Source organism: Strix uralensis, chromosome 4 (assembly GCF_047716275.1).
Source record: "Strix uralensis isolate ZFMK-TIS-50842 chromosome 4, bStrUra1, whole genome shotgun sequence".
Lineage (NCBI taxonomy): Eukaryota > Metazoa > Chordata > Aves > Strigiformes > Strigidae > Strix > Strix uralensis.
In genome coordinates this window covers 19690017-19708655 of record NC_133975.1, presented here as the reverse complement: position 1 = coordinate 19708655, position 18639 = coordinate 19690017, and the positions used below count along the sequence as shown (strand labels likewise).

Sequence of the window (18639 nt, the reverse complement as noted above, 5' to 3'; positions counted from 1 at the left end):
TTACCAAACCTACAATATTTTTCTCTATTTTTGTTTACAGGATTCTGAGCAACAATAAAATAACAGAGTTGAAGAATGGTTCCTTCTCTGGATTACACCTTCTGGAAAGATTGTAAGCACTTAAAAAGCTATTTCCATTTTAAAAATTAAGTTATATACTATTTATGTTTCATTACTAATTCTGAGACCAAAATGTCTTATTTAAAAGATGTATTCTTACTTTGTTTCGATGGGGTTTTTTTTTTGTGATTCAAGAGTTAACATAGTTAAGCCTTCTCTTCATGAATATCAGGTGACAGCATAAAGGGATAATCTCACCTTTGGGTGAGGTTAGGGCAGTTTCAGTGGGAAGTTCAGTGGAATGCTGTGATGACTGGATTTGCTTTGTTGTTGTTATTCTCATAATACAAAAGTTTATGTTGTAAAGAAAGTTTTTCTTTAATTTCTTATGAAGTGTTAAACCCTTTATCAAACAATTGTATACTTGTAGGGCAGGTGGATAGATATATTAGAGCCTCTAAAAGAGGCTAGATTCATGGCAAGTTTGTAGACATTTATTTTAACAGTTCTGCTGCTTAGTTTACAACTGCGGTATATACTGTACGTATGGGAGGGAAGAATGGGAGTTTGATGGGAGTAAGTTCTTTTGCTTCCTGTTTTCACTTTCCCTTTCAGATGATACATCATCTGTGGGATGAGAAGCAGCGTTGTAGCTTCTGTTACAGTCAGCTTTTTTCCAGCTGGTAGAAGGTCAGGATTGGCAGGTTGATCTACTTGGGAGCAAGCAGAAACTTTAGAGATAAGGATTTTTCTAGGCCATTTGACTGGGAAGGTAGCCAGTTTCATAATCATCTTGCAACATCTAGGAAGAGTTCCAAACAACTTCTGGCTTCAGGGGATTAAAAGTATTTTATTCTTCCTCTAAAACTTGAAGGCTACAATCCCAGTCACCTGGCTAAATAAATTCAAACACTTCCACCGTTCCATTCCCCTACATGCTAGAAGAAAGATTTGTCTTCTGCACTGGCAGATGAGCTTTATTGTAGAAATAAACCATTGTGCCAAAGAAGCAAGGTTGTCAGCAGTGATGGCATTCTAGATCTTTACATGTTATTTTGGCATCCTTGGTTAGGTAATAAAGGCATCTGCTGACAGTTGTTATTTGTTGTAACTCATTATAATTTTCAGACAGGAAATACTTGAAACTCTGATTAGTTTGAGATTATATTTGCTCTATGAATCCAAATCTTAATTTTCTTTAAAATCATAAGAACCCAGCTTTCTTCCATTGAACTCATGTGATTTGTAAGGATTCTTTAGGTTATTTTAATATCTTCTTTCATGAAAAGAAAAAGAAAGCGATAAGGAAGACGACATGTTTTGAGCATTTAAAGTGATCTGAGAAAGCAGTATTTTAGATGATATGGTGTCTTACCTGAATGAGATAACATGCTTTATGTGTGCTGGTGTAGGAGTTAATACATCAGCAAATGACTGTTAATGGCCAGGTGTCTTCATAAAGGAAGGGTTAACTAGCATGATATGCTAGTCATTAATGAGCATCTCTTTTTTTTTTTGTGTGCAAGACTTATTTAAAAAAATCTATTGAACCACAGTAAAAGTAAATTTTTCTGCTTTAAATGTTCTTGTGACCTTGGACAGAAGCTACTCTTGTAATTAAAATAATTTTTCAAACCTAAATAAATAGTCAGTGGAAAAAAATGGAAGGCCACAGTAACTATTTTAAACATCATTATGTTCAACAGTTTCAAAATATATTCCTTAATGTTCACTGTGGTAACTTGCATGCCTTTAAAATTGCACTTTTTTGACAGTTTCTTACTTTTTTCTTACTATTCATAGTCCTCCTTATTTCCTTAGGAGTGTTTTCTTTTTTTGTAGATACTCTCTTTTCCTCACTTTTAATCTGAGATGAAACAGAGATAAAAGAAATAAATTCAGTCAGCATTTAAATAGTTATTTCGGACAGTAACTTTGTCACTTAACATTACTGCTTACCAGGGGAGAGATTCTGTATTCATTTAATGCTTGTTTGTTCGTTTCTTGTAATGTTATACTGCATAGCAAATATTTTTGTCATTTCTCCTTAGTGGTTTTTGGATCAAGTTTAGATGTATAGATATATTTAACCAAAGCCATAAAAAAACCCAACAATCTAATACGTCAGCAACATGTATCTGCATAATAATTGTTTTTAATTGTATTTTAATCAATATTTTTGAATCCTAAAATATAGTTTCAGAACTTCATAATTCATCTTGTTTTCTCCTGTTTAGTTCTTGGACATCTTAATGAAAATTTACATGTTTTTAAATGGTTTCTGTTATTTTTTCAGTTCTTCAGATAATCTTGGGCATATGATATCTGCAGCTGGCAAATTGTTGCCTTTTAGGTTATTGTTTTGATCAAACACGTTCTCTCTTGACCTTATCCCCATCTGACAATTTTTCACTGTTACTATTGAAGGGGAGAGGTTTTATTTGTTGCTTGTATGCGCCAAAACTATGGGAAAGTACATTAAAAATGCTGACTGAAAGTATGAATTTCAAATCTGTTTGTTAATAACTTTGTGCATGTATGTTAATTTATGAAAATGTAGAATGTGGTAATGCATTATTTTGTAAACAGGGTGATAAGATGACCAAAATAAGAGTTTTGTTTTACTGGAGGGTGAAATGTTTGTTAATTATGGTAGAAGATGACTATGCTGTGTCTACATCTAACCTTACAGGAAAAAATTCATGCAAATGATAGCTGAATAACAGTAAGCAGGTCAAAGATCTTTACTGCCACAAGTGATAATTAAAATGTCTGTACAAAAATTTTAAATATTTTAATCTCCACTGACTTTGTTAGTGCTGTTTTGCATGTGGATGCATTTCCTGCAGTTTAAATGTTGAAGTAACTTCTTGCACAACTAATTTGTGACGGATAATTTTTCATCTAGTAGATACTTGACTTTATATAGAGTTATTCAAAGTGCAGCAATGCAGAAGTAAACTGCTGTTTTCCATCTAGAAGGTAGCTGATGCTGCCTGTTGATTTTTGCGAGAATAAGGAAGATTAATTCATGTATTTATAAAGTACTATTTTTCATTGTACATGAGGGAGAGAAGAGGAAGAGACAGGCGTGGAAATCAGTAAGATATTTAGATAGCAAAAGAAGGGTTTGGTATTTATTAACTGTAAATAATGGCAAGGGTTTACCAATGTGTTTTTAGGGTGTACTAATATACTTTGAAAAGGGAAAATATGCAGTGTGAAGGGAGTGTTATTTGTGGAGAGCCTCATTTTTTTTTCTCTCCTGTTTTTACAGCACCAATCTACAGATACACGGATGCCTTAAATAAAAATAGGAGCATCTAGTACTTTTTCAGACAGTAGCAATTTCTGATTTTAATTCTTGTTGTGATAGTGCAGCAAAGCCTGTGAAAAGATGGACCTGAGTTCTCCTAGTGGTGGACCTGAACTTTTTTCTTTGAAGTCTTTAAAAGTGATTGGAAAGTCTCAGTATTTCTTGTTTGAATATTACTGAGCAGAGAAATGATTTTATGAATATTCAGGAACTTGTTTTCTGCTCTAACTTTAGTTCTGGTTTTGATTCTGGAAACTCCATCGCTGTTAGCCATGGCTCTTTCAGGAGAAGACTGAGAGTGTTAGGCTAACAAAATACTTATTTTCCTCATCCTCACCTGCTTCTCAGGTAACCTCTGAAAGATGAGTGGTTGCGGGGGAAAATGTTTCTAGTCTCTGCTGAAAAATCTGTGCTGTGAAATCGAATGCTTAGGAGTATTCTAAACTGTTGGAAGTACAGAAATTATTTGAAGGAAACAAAGGTTTTCTGGTCTAGATTCTAGCTTTTGTTTAATTTGCAGAAGTGTGGTAGTCTCAAGCATATTTTTTTTTTTTTCAACTTTTTTGTATTACACCTTCGGGAAATTTTTACTATTGTGTTTCATCAATGCATGCCATAGGTGATGATGGGGTAAGCAAAACAACAAAACTAAGTGGTCTAAGTTGCTGTCAATTTCTTTAGATGCAAGAGGATGTCAAAAGCATATGTAAGTACTTTTCAGAAAAAGTCAAGAGGTGATTTTTAGAACCAGCTTTTTACTTTCCATTTGGAAAATGTTCAAGTCTCAGAACTGTCTGTTGTCTCCTCTTTCATGGTTCCTTACAAACCTAGACTCTCCAATTGCTTTCTCTTCTTGTATTACTCTAATATCATCGAAGTCAGTGATAGATTTGAGCCAGTTTTCCTTTCCTAGAGAGAGTTACTTGAACCTGGTGCAACAGCTCCAGCAGCACTTGATCCTCACACGCAATTTGAATATGTTAACCTGGAACCAAAATTCTATGTCTGAGACCAACATACAATAAAGTATTGGGATTTCAGTTATCAGCAGTTTTGGTAGTACCCTAAATATTTGTTATACTGATGGTGAAAACTCAAAATAAATATAGCTCCCTATATTTTAGGGAGAAATCCTATGTATGTATGTATAGTGTAGAATTTAAATCATACACGGTGAACAATGAGGAAATGTAAAAATTGTTTAATCAATCATAAGCTTTTATTGGATCTGCTTGCATAAAACCTACACCCTATAGATCTGTGGGAGGGATAGACTGACTTTATGTAGTGTTTAGCCTATTTTTATAATTTCTTTGTCCTCTTCCCCCATTTCTTTTTTGGACAGGCATTTCATATAGTAAGAGTCCATGGTAGCTAATGTGTTTTGTGTTCAACTTTCAGGTTCTGCTCAGGAAGAAAAGATAGTTTATACAGTGGTGGTTGAGAGCGCTAAATAATGTATACATGTCAGTATGTGTGTATATATATGCATTGTTTGTTTGTGCCTGCAGGATGCTTTAGTAATAATTAAGACAATCTTCATTGTGCTGAGACAAAGCTGTAAATTATAAGTAATATATATCCATACATAAGTATTTTTTAAATATGTATATGTGCACTTTTAAGTCATAGACAACTGGCCACTGAAACATTTCATAAATTCTAATGAAGTGAAAGGATTTTGTTATTTACATGGCAAACCATAGTTACATTTAAGTAGTATTAAGATATTTTTCTTAAGGTAACATTAGGTGCAGTTGTCAGGCTTTTAAAAATGGTTTTGCTTGTTGGTAAGTTACTATTTGCTTATTGAATCACAGATTTGAGAAAGGGCTGTTCCAATTGGACATAAGAAAATTCTTCATCATGAGAATGGTTAATCACTTAAAGTTGGGTCATGAGATGGTGAAATCTGCATTTGTTGAGTTTTTCAGGACTTCACTGGACATAAAAGCAGGGCAGCTGATCTGATTTAGTTGTGCTTTGAGCCAGAAGTTGGACTATGTGACCTCAACACATCCCTTAAAACCTAAGTTTTTCTATGATCCTAATCTGCTAGTCACCTTCCCTGGTAAATACAGGGGCATCCTCATCTGCAGTGTTGTTTAGATTGAAGAGAAAATTAATTTTTTTTTTATAGGTTCTCAGTGTAAGATTGCTGTACTGCCTGGCTTGTGTTTTTGTAGCAGTATTTTTAATTGCTAGATGAAAGATGTAGTTACTGTAAGATAAAAGATGTACTAATAAGCTAGAGCTTGGAGAAGTTGCAATATTACCATAACTGAAACCCTCTTCTAATGGATTTCTTTGGACAGATTTTCTGTTACTTGGACAAATAAATATCTGTAACTATATCCTGTAGCTTGAGCTTTGCAAAAGAAAAAAATATTGAAATCAGCGTTAAAACCAACAAAAACTTGAAAGCCAAACACAGCTTTCTAATGAGATTGTCTCCCCCACCTCCCTTTTATGTGGGAATCCTATCAGTCTATTGGTTTAACCACAACTGTCATCTCTTCATTTAGAAACCATCCTAGATCCTGGAGTCCTGGCAGTTGCACGAGCCTGTGTATCACATCTTTTACAGTTTCTGAAGAGCTGCCAGACCATGTCAGCATTGTGTTAATTTTGAGATCCTTAACTATCTCTTATTTCACAGTTTTCATCTGCTAATATTTTTTGATAGACAAATATATAGCTAGTGCTTACTAATGACTGCCACTGGGAGGGGGGGAAAAAACCCCAAACAGAGACTCAAGGGGGAAAGAACCCCAAACAGAGACTCACCAACTGTTGTAGTTTCAGGCTGAGAAAATGCTAACACTTCGGACATTCAGGGTATTTCTAAAAAATTACTTTAGTATGGTGGTTCATTAATGATTTGCTATCTTATTTACAAAGTATAGAGTATACATTGAGTTTTTTGAAAGCATGAAAATTGTTGGCATTTCTTTTTAAAAAGAGTTTATTAATTTTAGTGGGATTATCCTTCTGAAACTGGTATTAAGACCTACTAAAGGGAGGGGGGAAGAAAGCAAGGACATTCCATAAAGAATAGACTAGTCAGTTTTTATCCACTACTGTAACAAAATGTGTAAACAGGTTGTGAAAGTAGTAAAACTCTTGCTTTTAATTTCAAAAATATGTTGCTTTTTTTCATTGAAGCAAGGGATTTAAGAAGGAAATGTATCAGGGAATACGCTTTGAGTTTAAGTAACAAAATTAACGATAACTGATAATCTAGACTTGCGGATTTCCAAGGTGTGTTGTCAAGTGTGTTTTCTCCGAGTGTTTTCCACACTGAGATTTTAAGTTTAAGTGGGAGTTACATGATTTTTAAACTGAAATTTAAAATACCAACAGTAAGTATAAGTTTTCTTCCCTGTCCCAAAAACTGATGGTAAATAAGTGATGAATAACACTTAGTATTCACAGATTTGTCATGGTCTTGGTACTGGGTTTATAAACCCACGGAAGGAGGCTTGAAAACATTACAGTTCTTCAGGCTCCTGATAATGCTTTGGAAGTAGTTGGCAGTCCCTGCCACCATACAGGGCAAGAAAATAAAGTTAAAAGGAGTGTATATGTCATAGTTTTATTGAAAATTAATATTACTGTACGGCAAAGTAAATTTAAAATGTTTCAAGTATCTAAAATGTTTATATTAGGTACAGCACTGAAGTGTGATCCACATGGCATGACACTGTCTGTTGTACTGTAGTTTCTTAATCCAGCTGCAGGAAATGCTATTGTGAAATCTTGGGATGAATTTATATTTTTGCTCATGCATATTGGTGTGATAGTAGATGTAACCCTCTCTTACTGTTCTCTTTCGGGCAGAATTATTAATGTAGTGTTGATTTAGGAGATGTTTTTTCTACCCTTGCCTACTAAAACATTGCTTTTAATTGAAATTACTTTTTTTTTTCAAATGCAGAACATTCACATATTACCAAGGAATGAGAAATTTTTCTTTAGTGTAGTAAGTGCTTGCAAAGTTTCAGATAGTAGTATAGTAAAAATCTTGGATGAATAAGGAGGTAGAAATAATTTTAGCATTCATGCAGTGATAAAGCTTGTTCAAAACTTTGTAGATGCTGGCAGGTGCTTTCTGTGACCTTTAAAATTAAGCTGTATCTGCAGAATGTCTTGAGTTAGTTAAAACTCCTATATCACTTGTACAATTAATAAAGCAGTTTAATGACATAGTTACTTTAAATTTCTCCTTACAATCTTCTATTCTGGAAATTTAAGATTTTAAAATGTGCTCTTGAGTTTTTTCACCAGCTTTATTTGGGATTCTCAGCCAGGGCTTTGCTTTTGTGCCAGTAATGCTGGTAGAAACTTTCAATGTTGTGTCTTTGGTGTATTTTTAGGATCTTGTTTTCCTTCTTCTGGTAGATGTTGGGCACTACTGAAATATTTAAAATTGGGTAGGCTGAAGAAGACAACACTGCTAAACAGTATTGTACTGTGTAATGAGCAAATGTCACACCCTGAGCAGCTGTAATCTATATGGACTCTGTGTCAAAGTATCTTTAACTCTCTACCCTTTCATGAGGTAGGAACTGATAGAATGTTTAAAGGAACACACATACTGTTTATATTCCCCTTTCTAACTAAAATGCAGATTTTCAAATTTTGAAAGATACTGTGAGAAATTAGAAATGTGTTGTATGGATTTTTTGGGCAATTTTCAAACAAGCTGAGACAAGTGTATCTTCATGCATGTATATCTGTTTCAAGGGGTAGTTTGTGGTAAATGTAATGTCTTAATTTTTCTCCACAGGGACCTTAAGAACAACCTTATTAGTACTATAGATCCAGGAGCTTTTCTGGGGCTTTCATCTCTGAAAAGACTGTAAGTAGTAGATCTAGCTAGTTGGTTTAAACAAAACAAACAAAAAAACCCCTGAGAGTAGAGTAAGTCTTAGGTTCTGGAAATTAGACAGCAAAGCTATTATATATAATAAGTTGAATATGTATATGCTGTCTAAATCTACGCACACACGCACATATATATATACATATACATAAAACAAAGTCTGCTTTCAGTCTTATGACTGAAGAACATCCACTGCTTGTGGCTTGGCAGTCTCACTTGTTCTTACTGACAGTCTTTTGTATTATTCCTTCCTTTTTGTATTTTGGTGACTTGAAACGTTGCTGGGTGAACGTTCATTCAGAGCTTTGATGCCATGAAGTCTTGCTTTGTTAAATGTTAAAACTCCTCACAATTTTTTTTTTCCCAAAGGTCATAGTGGAACACAGAGTCCCTTGCTATTAATACTACACTGAAGTTACAGGACTGTTAATGCTGCTTTATTGAAGGTTGTGCCAACATTCCCATTAACACATATTTTCGGTATTTATACCATGGCTGTAAAAATCCTGTCCCAGATGAAACTTAAAAAACAAGACCTTTTTTTAAAACACTCCTCAGATTTCAGAATATTTGGGACAGCTTTTAAGTCTTCGTGATTTCCTTGCCCCCCGCCCCCCCTTTAGTCAGCATACAGCTTTCCTTAAATTTTTGTAGTATGTATGTTCCTTCGTCACAGATCAGATGATCTGGCTCACTTAAAAGGAAATCACGCTGAAGGACCAATTCTGGACCATTACTACTTGCAAGCTTAATTTTTATTCCTTTAAGAATTTTTGGCAATCTGATTTAAGACCTACCTTGTAAAATATATACTATTTATGTAATTATAAACATAAAAGTGGTCCTATTTATGTACAATAAATGCACTAGTATAGGTCTCTGGCACATCAAAAATTTAAGTGACGTAGTACATGTGATGAATATTCTGTACAAATATGAAAATTTACTTTGTAGTGATGTAAGCCAAGCCTGTTCAAAGGGATTTACCAATAAGGCTAGGCTCATTTAACTGATATGGGCAAACCATTATTACTTTAGAAATGGAATAAGGACTCTATGTGCATGTGTGTACACCCATACAGCAGTACCTTTTGGGTTTTGCAGAAAAAGACTAAGTGTATATATGGCGCAATTTGTTACTTATGAATTGTAGTTGAAATACTGTTTGCAGATGATATGTCACTTGCAAATAAAAGTTTATTCTGATTTTTGCTTTCTCCTATTTATAGAGACTTAACTAATAACAGAATAGGCTGCCTGAATGCAGATATATTTAGAGGACTTGTAAATCTTATTAGATTGTAAGTATAATTCGTTGTATATAATTTCACTTGTGTATCTTAAGTTTTAGTCTTATGTAAGTTAACAGTCTTTGTTTCAGTGGGAATTGTTTAAGTGTCTGCCTGAAAGACATGCTGTGTGGCTATGATTGTGGTTTGTTACTCAGTAGCAAAATTTTAAAAACAAAAAAAAAAAAAGGTGGTCGGGGCAACCAAAACCATACTGCTCTGTCTGCTTTGCAACTATTTTCAAGTTTCTTAGAAGGTATAGTTGGGGGTGGTGGGAGTAGCAGACTACAAAATACTTTCCCTAGAAAAATATTTCATGGTTATAGAATCTTTTAATATCCAGGCCTTCTACCATGGGATCAGTGTAGTTGTGTTCTGCCGGCTTGCTTTCACATTTTGTAGTTCTTCATTTACTTTAAGAAAATAACATAGAAGATTATGGAATGTTTCTTTGCCCTAGTTGTTAGCCTCTTATGCAGTGCTTTCACTGATATAGAGAAAGTGGGATGTATAATATTTTAAAAAATTATTCTGCTAGATCTTACATGCTTCTTACAGCATGTTAACAGCAACACATCAATTCACCGGTGAACGACGAAGTTAATTTTTAACATGAGCTAGTTGTTGCTTTAAATAAAAATAAAGTATTTGCTTTCAATCCTTGTTCCCAATCTTAAAATTCTTCAGCTAAAAAAGAAGTATTGGGGAACAGTTTATTTGGGGATTTTTGCTAGGCTATCAAGCCTGATTGTTATTCTTAAATTCTTGTGAACTATGACAGAATGTCATAATAGTATCTTGTAGGTTTTTAAATAACTTTATCTTGAAGAGGGATTATTTTATTTCAAATGTCAGTTGCATGAGTTGAAATCATGATACTTTCATTTCTTAGGAATCTTTCTGGAAATCTGTTTTCTACACTTACACAGGGAACATTTGATCATCTTGGTTCACTAAAGTCTCTGTAAGTACTTACTGCATCTAATCTTAATTTGCATGATCATTTGTGTTCTTATCAAAAACCATTTTATATACACTTGTACTATAGTTTTACATTTTTACTTTTAAATCTCATAACAGTGTTTTCTTTATCTAAATAAGCATATAAAAATATATATGTACAGATATTTGTGTGTTTATATAACTTCCTTCGAAAGATGCTTGGCATTTGTTAGATACTTCTAACAGAACAAAGCTATACTGGCATCTGGGCTTCTGAAACTTCTATTATGTATACATCATTTATAACTTCATATTGAATAGTGTTTTACACCTTTTTAACAATCGAGAAAAAGTACTTTTAAGGAAGGTCTTAGTCCTTGAAGAACAGTATAGTTTTGTTTCATATAACAGTGGGTACATCTCACCCTCAGGTTATTTTTCTCTAATTTAATGAGAGTTGTAATCTTGTGTAAGGAAGAAAGGAAATGAAAAAAATCATCAGTGCTGATGATTAGCTTGCAGCTTGGTAGTTGTGACAGTTGGCTCACTGTACTTGGACTTTCTCAAAAGCTCTGACTTCTGGCTTTGACACCAAGTTAATTTCTTGTTTGTAAAGGCAAATGTTTCTTTCCCTCCAGCTTCTTTTAATTGTTAATAAGTTGTTTTTCCTGGTATTTTAATTGTGGTTTTTTAATCGTTGCTGTCCAAGAATATCACAGTTCTGATGAGAGAACCTGGATATAACTGTTGCTAATAAAAATGCATGTGTCTGGAGGAATTCCTGTGAACAAAGACCAAATGGAGTTTCACAGGAATGTTGTTTCAGTGTTTGAAGTGTTCTGCCTGTGATGTCTTGTTATCCTCTAGACATTTGAAAAAAAAAAAAAAAAATTTTTACTAGAGGTAAAAACCAGTGTAGATACAGTGATATGTTTTGATACATTTTTAACTATTTCTAAACAGATATAGTATTTTCTCTTTTAATTTAGCTGACACCTATGGGGGGATTTGGTATGTCCTTTTAGTAGAAAGTATTAAATTATACAGAGAAGACTTTATGAATCAATGAAAAGCCTTATATGGTTTTCATATAAAGCAGAATAAAGCTATCATTAAAATTGTGTGAAGAGTGGTTCTGAAAAGAGAAATAGGTGAGAGGCTGTTTTTAGATTCCTGTTCATTTTACTGTTAAAGCATTTGATTGCTAAAATGAAGCAATGAAGTATGTTCTTAAGTTATGTTGATGCATATTCAAGCAATTCCTTATTATTGCTCGCTTAAATAACATTAACTCTTCCATCAAAGAAATTACTAGAAACTTTTTCATGCACAGGTATTAGGTGTTCCTCGTTTAAGGAGAAGATTCCTTTTCTCAGGGGAGTGTGTACTTTTGTTCTCAGCCCACAGTTTGCAGAGTATTAGAGTATCTTCCAATAAGTAGTGGTAGGCAACTGCTGTATTCTGGGGTTTGACTGCTTGTTGTCTGTGTGTCTGTGACAATGAGAGGCATTGCGCAGCTGTTGATGTCAAGCTTTCAGACCTTTTGAGTGTTTCATTTTGTCACTGTGAAGGCCTATTTTGTGTTGCAGAGAGTTTCAGACTGATTATCTTCTTTGCGATTGCAACATACTGTGGATGCATCAGTGGTTAAAAGAAAGAAATATAACAGTACGTGAAACTAAATGTGCCTATCCCAAGTCACTTCAGTCGCAGACGGTGACTGGTGTTAAGCAGGAGCTTCTAACCTGTGGTAAGCACTCCTGACAACTGATACTTATTTTCTAATGCATTCCATATTCTGTAAATATTAGTGAACAGACTTTTTATTGCTTTGTTTGCCTGAAATTCAGCACTTATGATAGTGGTGTGGTGGGTTGACTCTGGTTGGATGCCAGGTGCCCACCAAAGTTACTCCATCGCTCCCCCTCCTCACCTGGACAGGGGAGAGAAAATATAACAGAAAGCTCATGGGTCAAGATAAGGACAAGGAGAGATCAGTCACCAATTACCATCATGGGCAAAACAGACTCAACTTGGGGAAATCAGTTTAATTTATTACCAATCAAATCAGAGTAAGATAATGAGAAACAAAGCGAAATCTTAATAACACCTTTCCCCCACCCCTCCCTTTTTCCTGGGCTTAACTTTACTCCTGATTTTTCTCTACCTCCTGCTCCCCTCCTCAGCAGTGCAGGGGGATGGGGAATGGGGGTTGCGGTCAGTTCGTCACATGTTGTTTCTGCTGCTCCTTCCTTCTCAGGGGGAGAACTCCTCATGCTTTTCCCCTGCTCCAGTGTGGAGTCCCTCTCACAGGAGACAGTCCTTCACAAAGTGCTCCAGCCTGGGTCCCCCACGGGGTCACAAGTCCTATCAGCAAACCTGCTCCAGCGTGGGCTCCTCTCTCCATGGGTCCACAGGTCCTGCCAGGAGCCTGCTCCAGCACGGGCTTCCCAGGGGCTCACAGCCTCCTTTGGGCATCACCCTGCTCCAGTGTGGGGTCCTCCCCGCACTGCAGGTGGAGATCTGCTCCAACGTTAACCCCCATGGGCTGCAGGGGCACAGCCGGCCTCACCATGGGCTGCACCACGGGCTGCAGGGGAGTCTCTGCTCTGGTGCCTGGAGCACCTCCTCCACCTCCTTCTTCTCTGACCTTGGTGTCTGCAGAGTTGTTTCTCTTACGTATTCTCGCCCCTGTCTTTGGCTGAAGTTGCCCCTGCAGGGTTTGGGTTTTTTTTTTCCCCTTCTTAAATATGTTATCCCAGAGATGCTGCCACTGTTGTTGATGGGCTCAGCCTTGGCCAGTGGCAGGTCCATCTTGGAGCCTGCTGGCATTGGCTCTGTCAGACATAGGGAAGGCTTCTTACAGAAGCCACCTCTGTGGCCCTCCACTACCAAAAACTTGCCACCAAACCCAATACAAGTGGTAATAGCGATTCTTTTCAAAGGCTGATCTTTAGTTGTGATGGTGGTGTTTGCTTTTGGAAATAAATAATAAATAAATTGTTGATTGTGGATGTTCATCTGAAGAAACTAAGGATGGGTAGCGTTCTCTGGAGATCAACTCCTTTTTCCTGTTAATCCATGTTTTTCAGGGATTTTTTTTTACCTAAGCTTCACAAGAGGAATCAGAAACTATTAATTTTTATCCAAAGTCCACCTATCTGACTTAAGATACCAAAATTATTCCAAGCTCAAATTTCTGAATTTACAAGGTCTTCATTTTGACTTACTTTCCTAATGGTGATTCTGTTGTTGATTAGCCTTCTTGCTGTGATGAAACCAATTTGCTTAACGTCTTTGTTGTGTTAGAATTATTCCATCAAAATAATAAAATATATGTATTTGTCATTTTGAAATCTTAATAGTGAAAATTTGTGAAGAAATAAAGTGCATAAATATATTTTCCATTCAAGTTTATATTTTTCACTCTTTTGGATGTGGCCTAGCAAAAGATTTTAAGTGTGTTACATTAAAGGAATACACATTTTGAAAAAATATGATGAGAATTTGTATTTTTCAGTATCTGATGCATCAAATGTAGTTTTTCGATAGATCTTGCAAGATGCAGTTTATAAGTTTATAAGTTATATCAGTAATTGATACTCATTTAGTGTATTTTTCTCCTCTTTTGAAAATTATGTATATAACACATACTTGCTATTAAGTGTGCTTTTATTTCTTGAATTCTAGAACCGCCGCTTGAGTTACCATCTTTCTATATGACTCCATCTCACCGTCAGGTTGTCTTTGAAGGAGATAGTCTACCTTTCCAATGTATGGCTTCATATATTGATCAAGACATGCAAGTCTTGTGGTATCAGGATGGAAAGATAGTGGAAACTGATGAGTCCCAGGGTATTGTTGTTGAAAAAAACATGATTCATAACTGCTCACTGATTGCAAGGTGAATCTATAAAGAGAAAAATATTTCCCACTCATTTTCTGCGCTGATTTAGTGACTCCTTCCATAACCAGTAAGGACCCCTCATATCCTTGCTGAGTGAACATGTGTAGACAGAAACATCCCAAGTAGGGAAGTAGTCTGTAACTTCACACATCTCTTAAATTACCTGGGTTTGGTCACTGTTGCTAACTGTCAAGTTTGAAGAGGCAGCTGTAGAGATTTGATTAGTCAAAAGCCACCTGCTTAAAACAGGGTTAGCTAGAGCAGGTTACACAGGACTGTTGCAGTTGGGTTTTAATGATCTCCAAGGTTTACCCAATGCAGTTTATGTGAAATATGTTTGTGGTAGGCTACATTTGTTCTCTTGGAACACGAAAATTATGAAAACAAGGCATTTAAGTGAACTACTCATGGATTAGTTCCTCTTCCTTTTGACCACACCACATTTGGTACTACTGAAGTTCTCCAGCAGAGATCTATAAATATAACTTATTCTGCCTGCAGCAGATTTTTGACTCATTCAGCATCTACAGAGTAGTTATATATCCTGTAATTGTATTAGTAGATTAGGGCTTCTAACTTTGTCACAAATTATGCATTGGGGAAGTTATTTTAGTTTGGCCTTTCTGGAGCAACTATAAAACACTTGGGGAATTTGGACTTCTCATCTCTTCTTTCTGAAGTCAAGGAACTTTTTCACATGGCTGTTCTTTTTCTTTCCTACCTTGGAAAAATTGAGAGCTAGAAGAATAGTAAATATTCTTTGTACATACGTACAATCAGTACATTGATTCATAGATAGCTCTGTTTTTGTAAGATCACTCACAGTTGTATGTAAGTAGTTGTTTCTTTCACTGTCTTTCTGTACTTGATTCATCTTTTGATAAAAGCTTATATAAATGTTATTGTGAGACTTGGGTTTTATTTGTTTATTTTATATTCCCAGTGCACTGACAATCTCAAACATTCAGGCTGGCTCCACAGGAAACTGGGGTTGCCATGTACAAACCAGACGTGGGAATAACACAAGGACAGTAGACATTGTGGTGTTAGAAAGTTCTGCGCAGTACTGCCCTCCAGAGAGGGTTGTGAACAATAAAGGGGATTTCAGGTTGGTAACCGCTTTTTTTTTTTCCAGAGAAAATTCAAGTCCATTTAATTTTGTTTTTAAATAAGGTAGTATGCTTTCAAGGCACCTATGTGGATATTTGTTTGTAACTGGTGTGTAATACTGTTCTAAATTAATGTGTGTTGAAAGAAGTGGACACAACTGTACCCTGAAATGTTAAACTTTGAGCCTGTTAACTCACATCATTGGAAGAGGTGCAAAGTAAGCTATGATATTTGAAATGCATAGATGAAGTTATTGGAATAGATGATCTGTGAGTTTAAGAGTTGGACTGCATACTGACTGGGGGGGGTTCCACCAGGTTATCATTGCGTTTTTAAAACCCTCCTGCTCCTGTAGGACAAAATCACTGTATAAGAAATATGTAATAGAGGTTTTTTTTTTTTACCCTGTGAGTATTAGCATAAATAGTATGAGTGGTGCTTCCTTTTAATGATTGTTGGGACTGTAGTGGTAGCTCTGATGTTCCATTGTGTTGGGTATTGCGGAGTATTTTATCTTTTGTTCTTACCTCTTCACCTGTTTTCCCTTTTCTGATCTTTCTGCTGCTGGTCACTGTAACAACACGTTACGCCTGGAGGTGCCAGCTGTAACAGGTAGCTTCTGTATAGATTCTCTATATGTAAGGTAATTCCCTTTATAACTACTCTGTGTTGTACCTCCCTGCAGTAGTTACTACTGAGAATTAGTGTATGTTTTCACTACGGTTTGTAGCATTTCTTAATGTTGTAATAACTGCTTTTACCCACTCATTTATTTTTACTTACTCTGCTTGGCTGTGTTGATATTCTCTTTACATGTATAAACTTGTCTTCCTTTCGCTGTGTACTTTAGAGTTCTTTAAAGTCATCGTCTTTCTGTACAGCTAAGCTAAGACCATAAATCTTTTAAGAAATAAAAAGTAAGTTAAAGCATGTTGCTAGGACATAGTTTGTGGGGGAGAGAAGCTTTCAAGTGCAGAAGGCCGCCTCCAGTTGTAGCAGAAAGAGAGGTAAAGTCTTCACTGAGAGCATTTGTCCTGAGTTCATCTTGTTTATGTTCATCAGTTTGGACAGTTTGAGAAGGGTGGCTGAGTATGAGGAACTGTAAGGAGAAGTAGTGTTAAGATAACTTGCACAGAGGCAATTTGGAAGTGCTGAAGAGTGTCGCTTTTGCACTGTAAGGAATTATTTATATAAGAAACTTTTTACACTGTGGTTGTTTCAACTGCAGGGATAAGCATAACATTAGAAAATGAGAACTTCCTGCTTAAGATAAAAGGTGAAGAAAGTCAAACAGATGCATGCTGTATTCATCAAAGAACACATCTATTTAAATCACTTATGCATTTTTTTATGATACAAGTGTGAATCGCTCTTCTTTGATTTGCCATTAGAGGTGAAAACAGATGGTAAAGGCTTATTTCAAAGTGTTTTCCATTAAATTAACCTGTGCTGTTCAGTGACTGTTCAGTGTAATAGGATTTACCCCCTCTGGAATTCAGTAGAAAGAAATAAGATTTCAGGAAATGTTCAGCTTATCAAAAAGTTCACTATGTCTGGTTTTACTATAACAGACTTCCATTTGTAGTTTAGGTAGAGTAATAATAAAGAGTAATTTTTCACCTTTGAGACCATATGGAAATAAGGCTTTGACTAGTGAGAAAATGGTTCTGAGCAGATGGCTGTAAATGATCCTAGGTGAATTTGATTTTATAGTTTTTTAGTTGGAACTGGTTAGTCATTTTAGCTTGGAAGCTGTTTCAAAACTGGCAGCTAGATTTTTATCCCTTCAGAGATAGGACAGCAAAGTGTAGTGAAGGAGGATGTTTGTCTTCAGTGTCTTTGGCTCAGTAATAGTTGTTTAGCATGCGTTTATAAAGATTAGGCAAAAACTGTCTTCATCATGGAATTTATTTTTTTTACCTTAGATATCCTTACAAGTCTTACTCAGATAATATCCCTGAATGTTACAGTCTATGATTAAACTGAAAATACAGTTTGCATGTTAAAATGTAACCTAATGCTTCAGCTTCAGTAAATCCTTCAACTGCTGTGTTTAGAAAAAATTTACTCTGGTGGTTGGTAGAATTCTTTCATATATAAGAATCATCCCTTTGAAAACATATTCACTGGGCATAATTAATCTTAAAACTGTAATTGTCATTCTGAATTTAGGGAATTGCTAGGATGTAATAAAAAAAATTAGACTACCTGTAAGCTAATGAAATTATGATATAAAAACTCATTGTAACTGTGAGAGTTAGTGCTGGTTTAAAGAAATGAATGCTTTCAAAACAGAATTAATATGCATGAAGCAAAGGATTCTTTTATAATCTCATGGTCTGGCTTTTTTTCCTGAAATGAAATTACAGTACTTAAATGTAAATGAACCATCTTTTCCCTCACAGCTGTCTACTCTCATGTATATGTGATAAATTCTGAGCACCTAATTATAAACAGTGATGAAATAAGAGTGTTAATACAGTCCAAATTTGCACTTCTGCTAGCAGTTGGGTAAACTGTGAAAGATATTCAGGCTTAGGCTCACAAAAAATTAAGAATGCAGCCAAACTTATGTAGCCTTTGTTTGCATGATGAGAATTTTGTGTCATTAATTACCTTTTGAGCCTGGTGGAGGGGTGTCCTCCTTGGCTTCATGGGAAGTGGAGACTGCCTCATCAGCTCATCGCATACAGCTATTAGGAGGAAACAGTTCATGACTGAGAATGGTCCAGGTTAACATTCACTTAGCAAAAATAGGGAATAAGGGAAGCATAGTTACATATGAAATCAGTTACCCTATCTCATTCACCACTGGGCTGCAAAGAGATTTGTACCTGCACAAGGGGTGTTATGAATGGGAAGGAAAGAGGATAAGGGATGCTGTTCTCCACGCAGTGCTTCTCTTTGTGACACTGCGCATTTGTGTAATTTTTGTGTATGTGAGATTATGGTAGAAAGCTGGGAGTTTTAAATTGCCCATCTTTAATGTCTGGTTTAGTGGAAAGCCTAGCATAACACATTATAAGTAATACATTAGTTTTATTAGTAAAATGTTTCTGTAGGTATCTAAATTTGTTATAAAGGTAGCACAACTATATGACTGACTGGCATTGCTAGTTTTCTTTTGAGA

General features: G+C 35.6%; 1 protein-coding gene across 3 annotated transcripts in view; it reads left to right on the top strand.

Annotated features, from left to right (window-relative positions):
- Positions 1 to 18639, top strand: part of ADGRA3 (adhesion G protein-coupled receptor A3) — a 60440-nt gene that overhangs the window by 14994 nt on the left and 26807 nt on the right. Inside the window, exons 2-8 of one of the 3 annotated variants that reach the window (XM_074865905.1) lie at positions 41 to 112; positions 8166 to 8237; positions 9491 to 9562; positions 10443 to 10514; positions 12082 to 12242; positions 14183 to 14396; positions 15343 to 15507. In XM_074865905.1, the coding sequence (XP_074722006.1) occupies positions 41 to 112; positions 8166 to 8237; positions 9491 to 9562; positions 10443 to 10514; positions 12082 to 12242; positions 14183 to 14396; positions 15343 to 15507 (828 nt within the window). Of the gene's footprint in view, positions 1 to 40; positions 113 to 681; positions 751 to 8165; positions 8238 to 8644; positions 8708 to 9490; positions 9563 to 10442; positions 10515 to 12081; positions 12243 to 14182; positions 14397 to 15342; positions 15508 to 18639 lie in introns of those variants that run through there. The other 2 variants (XM_074865907.1, XM_074865906.1) reach the window with 2 other exon arrangements.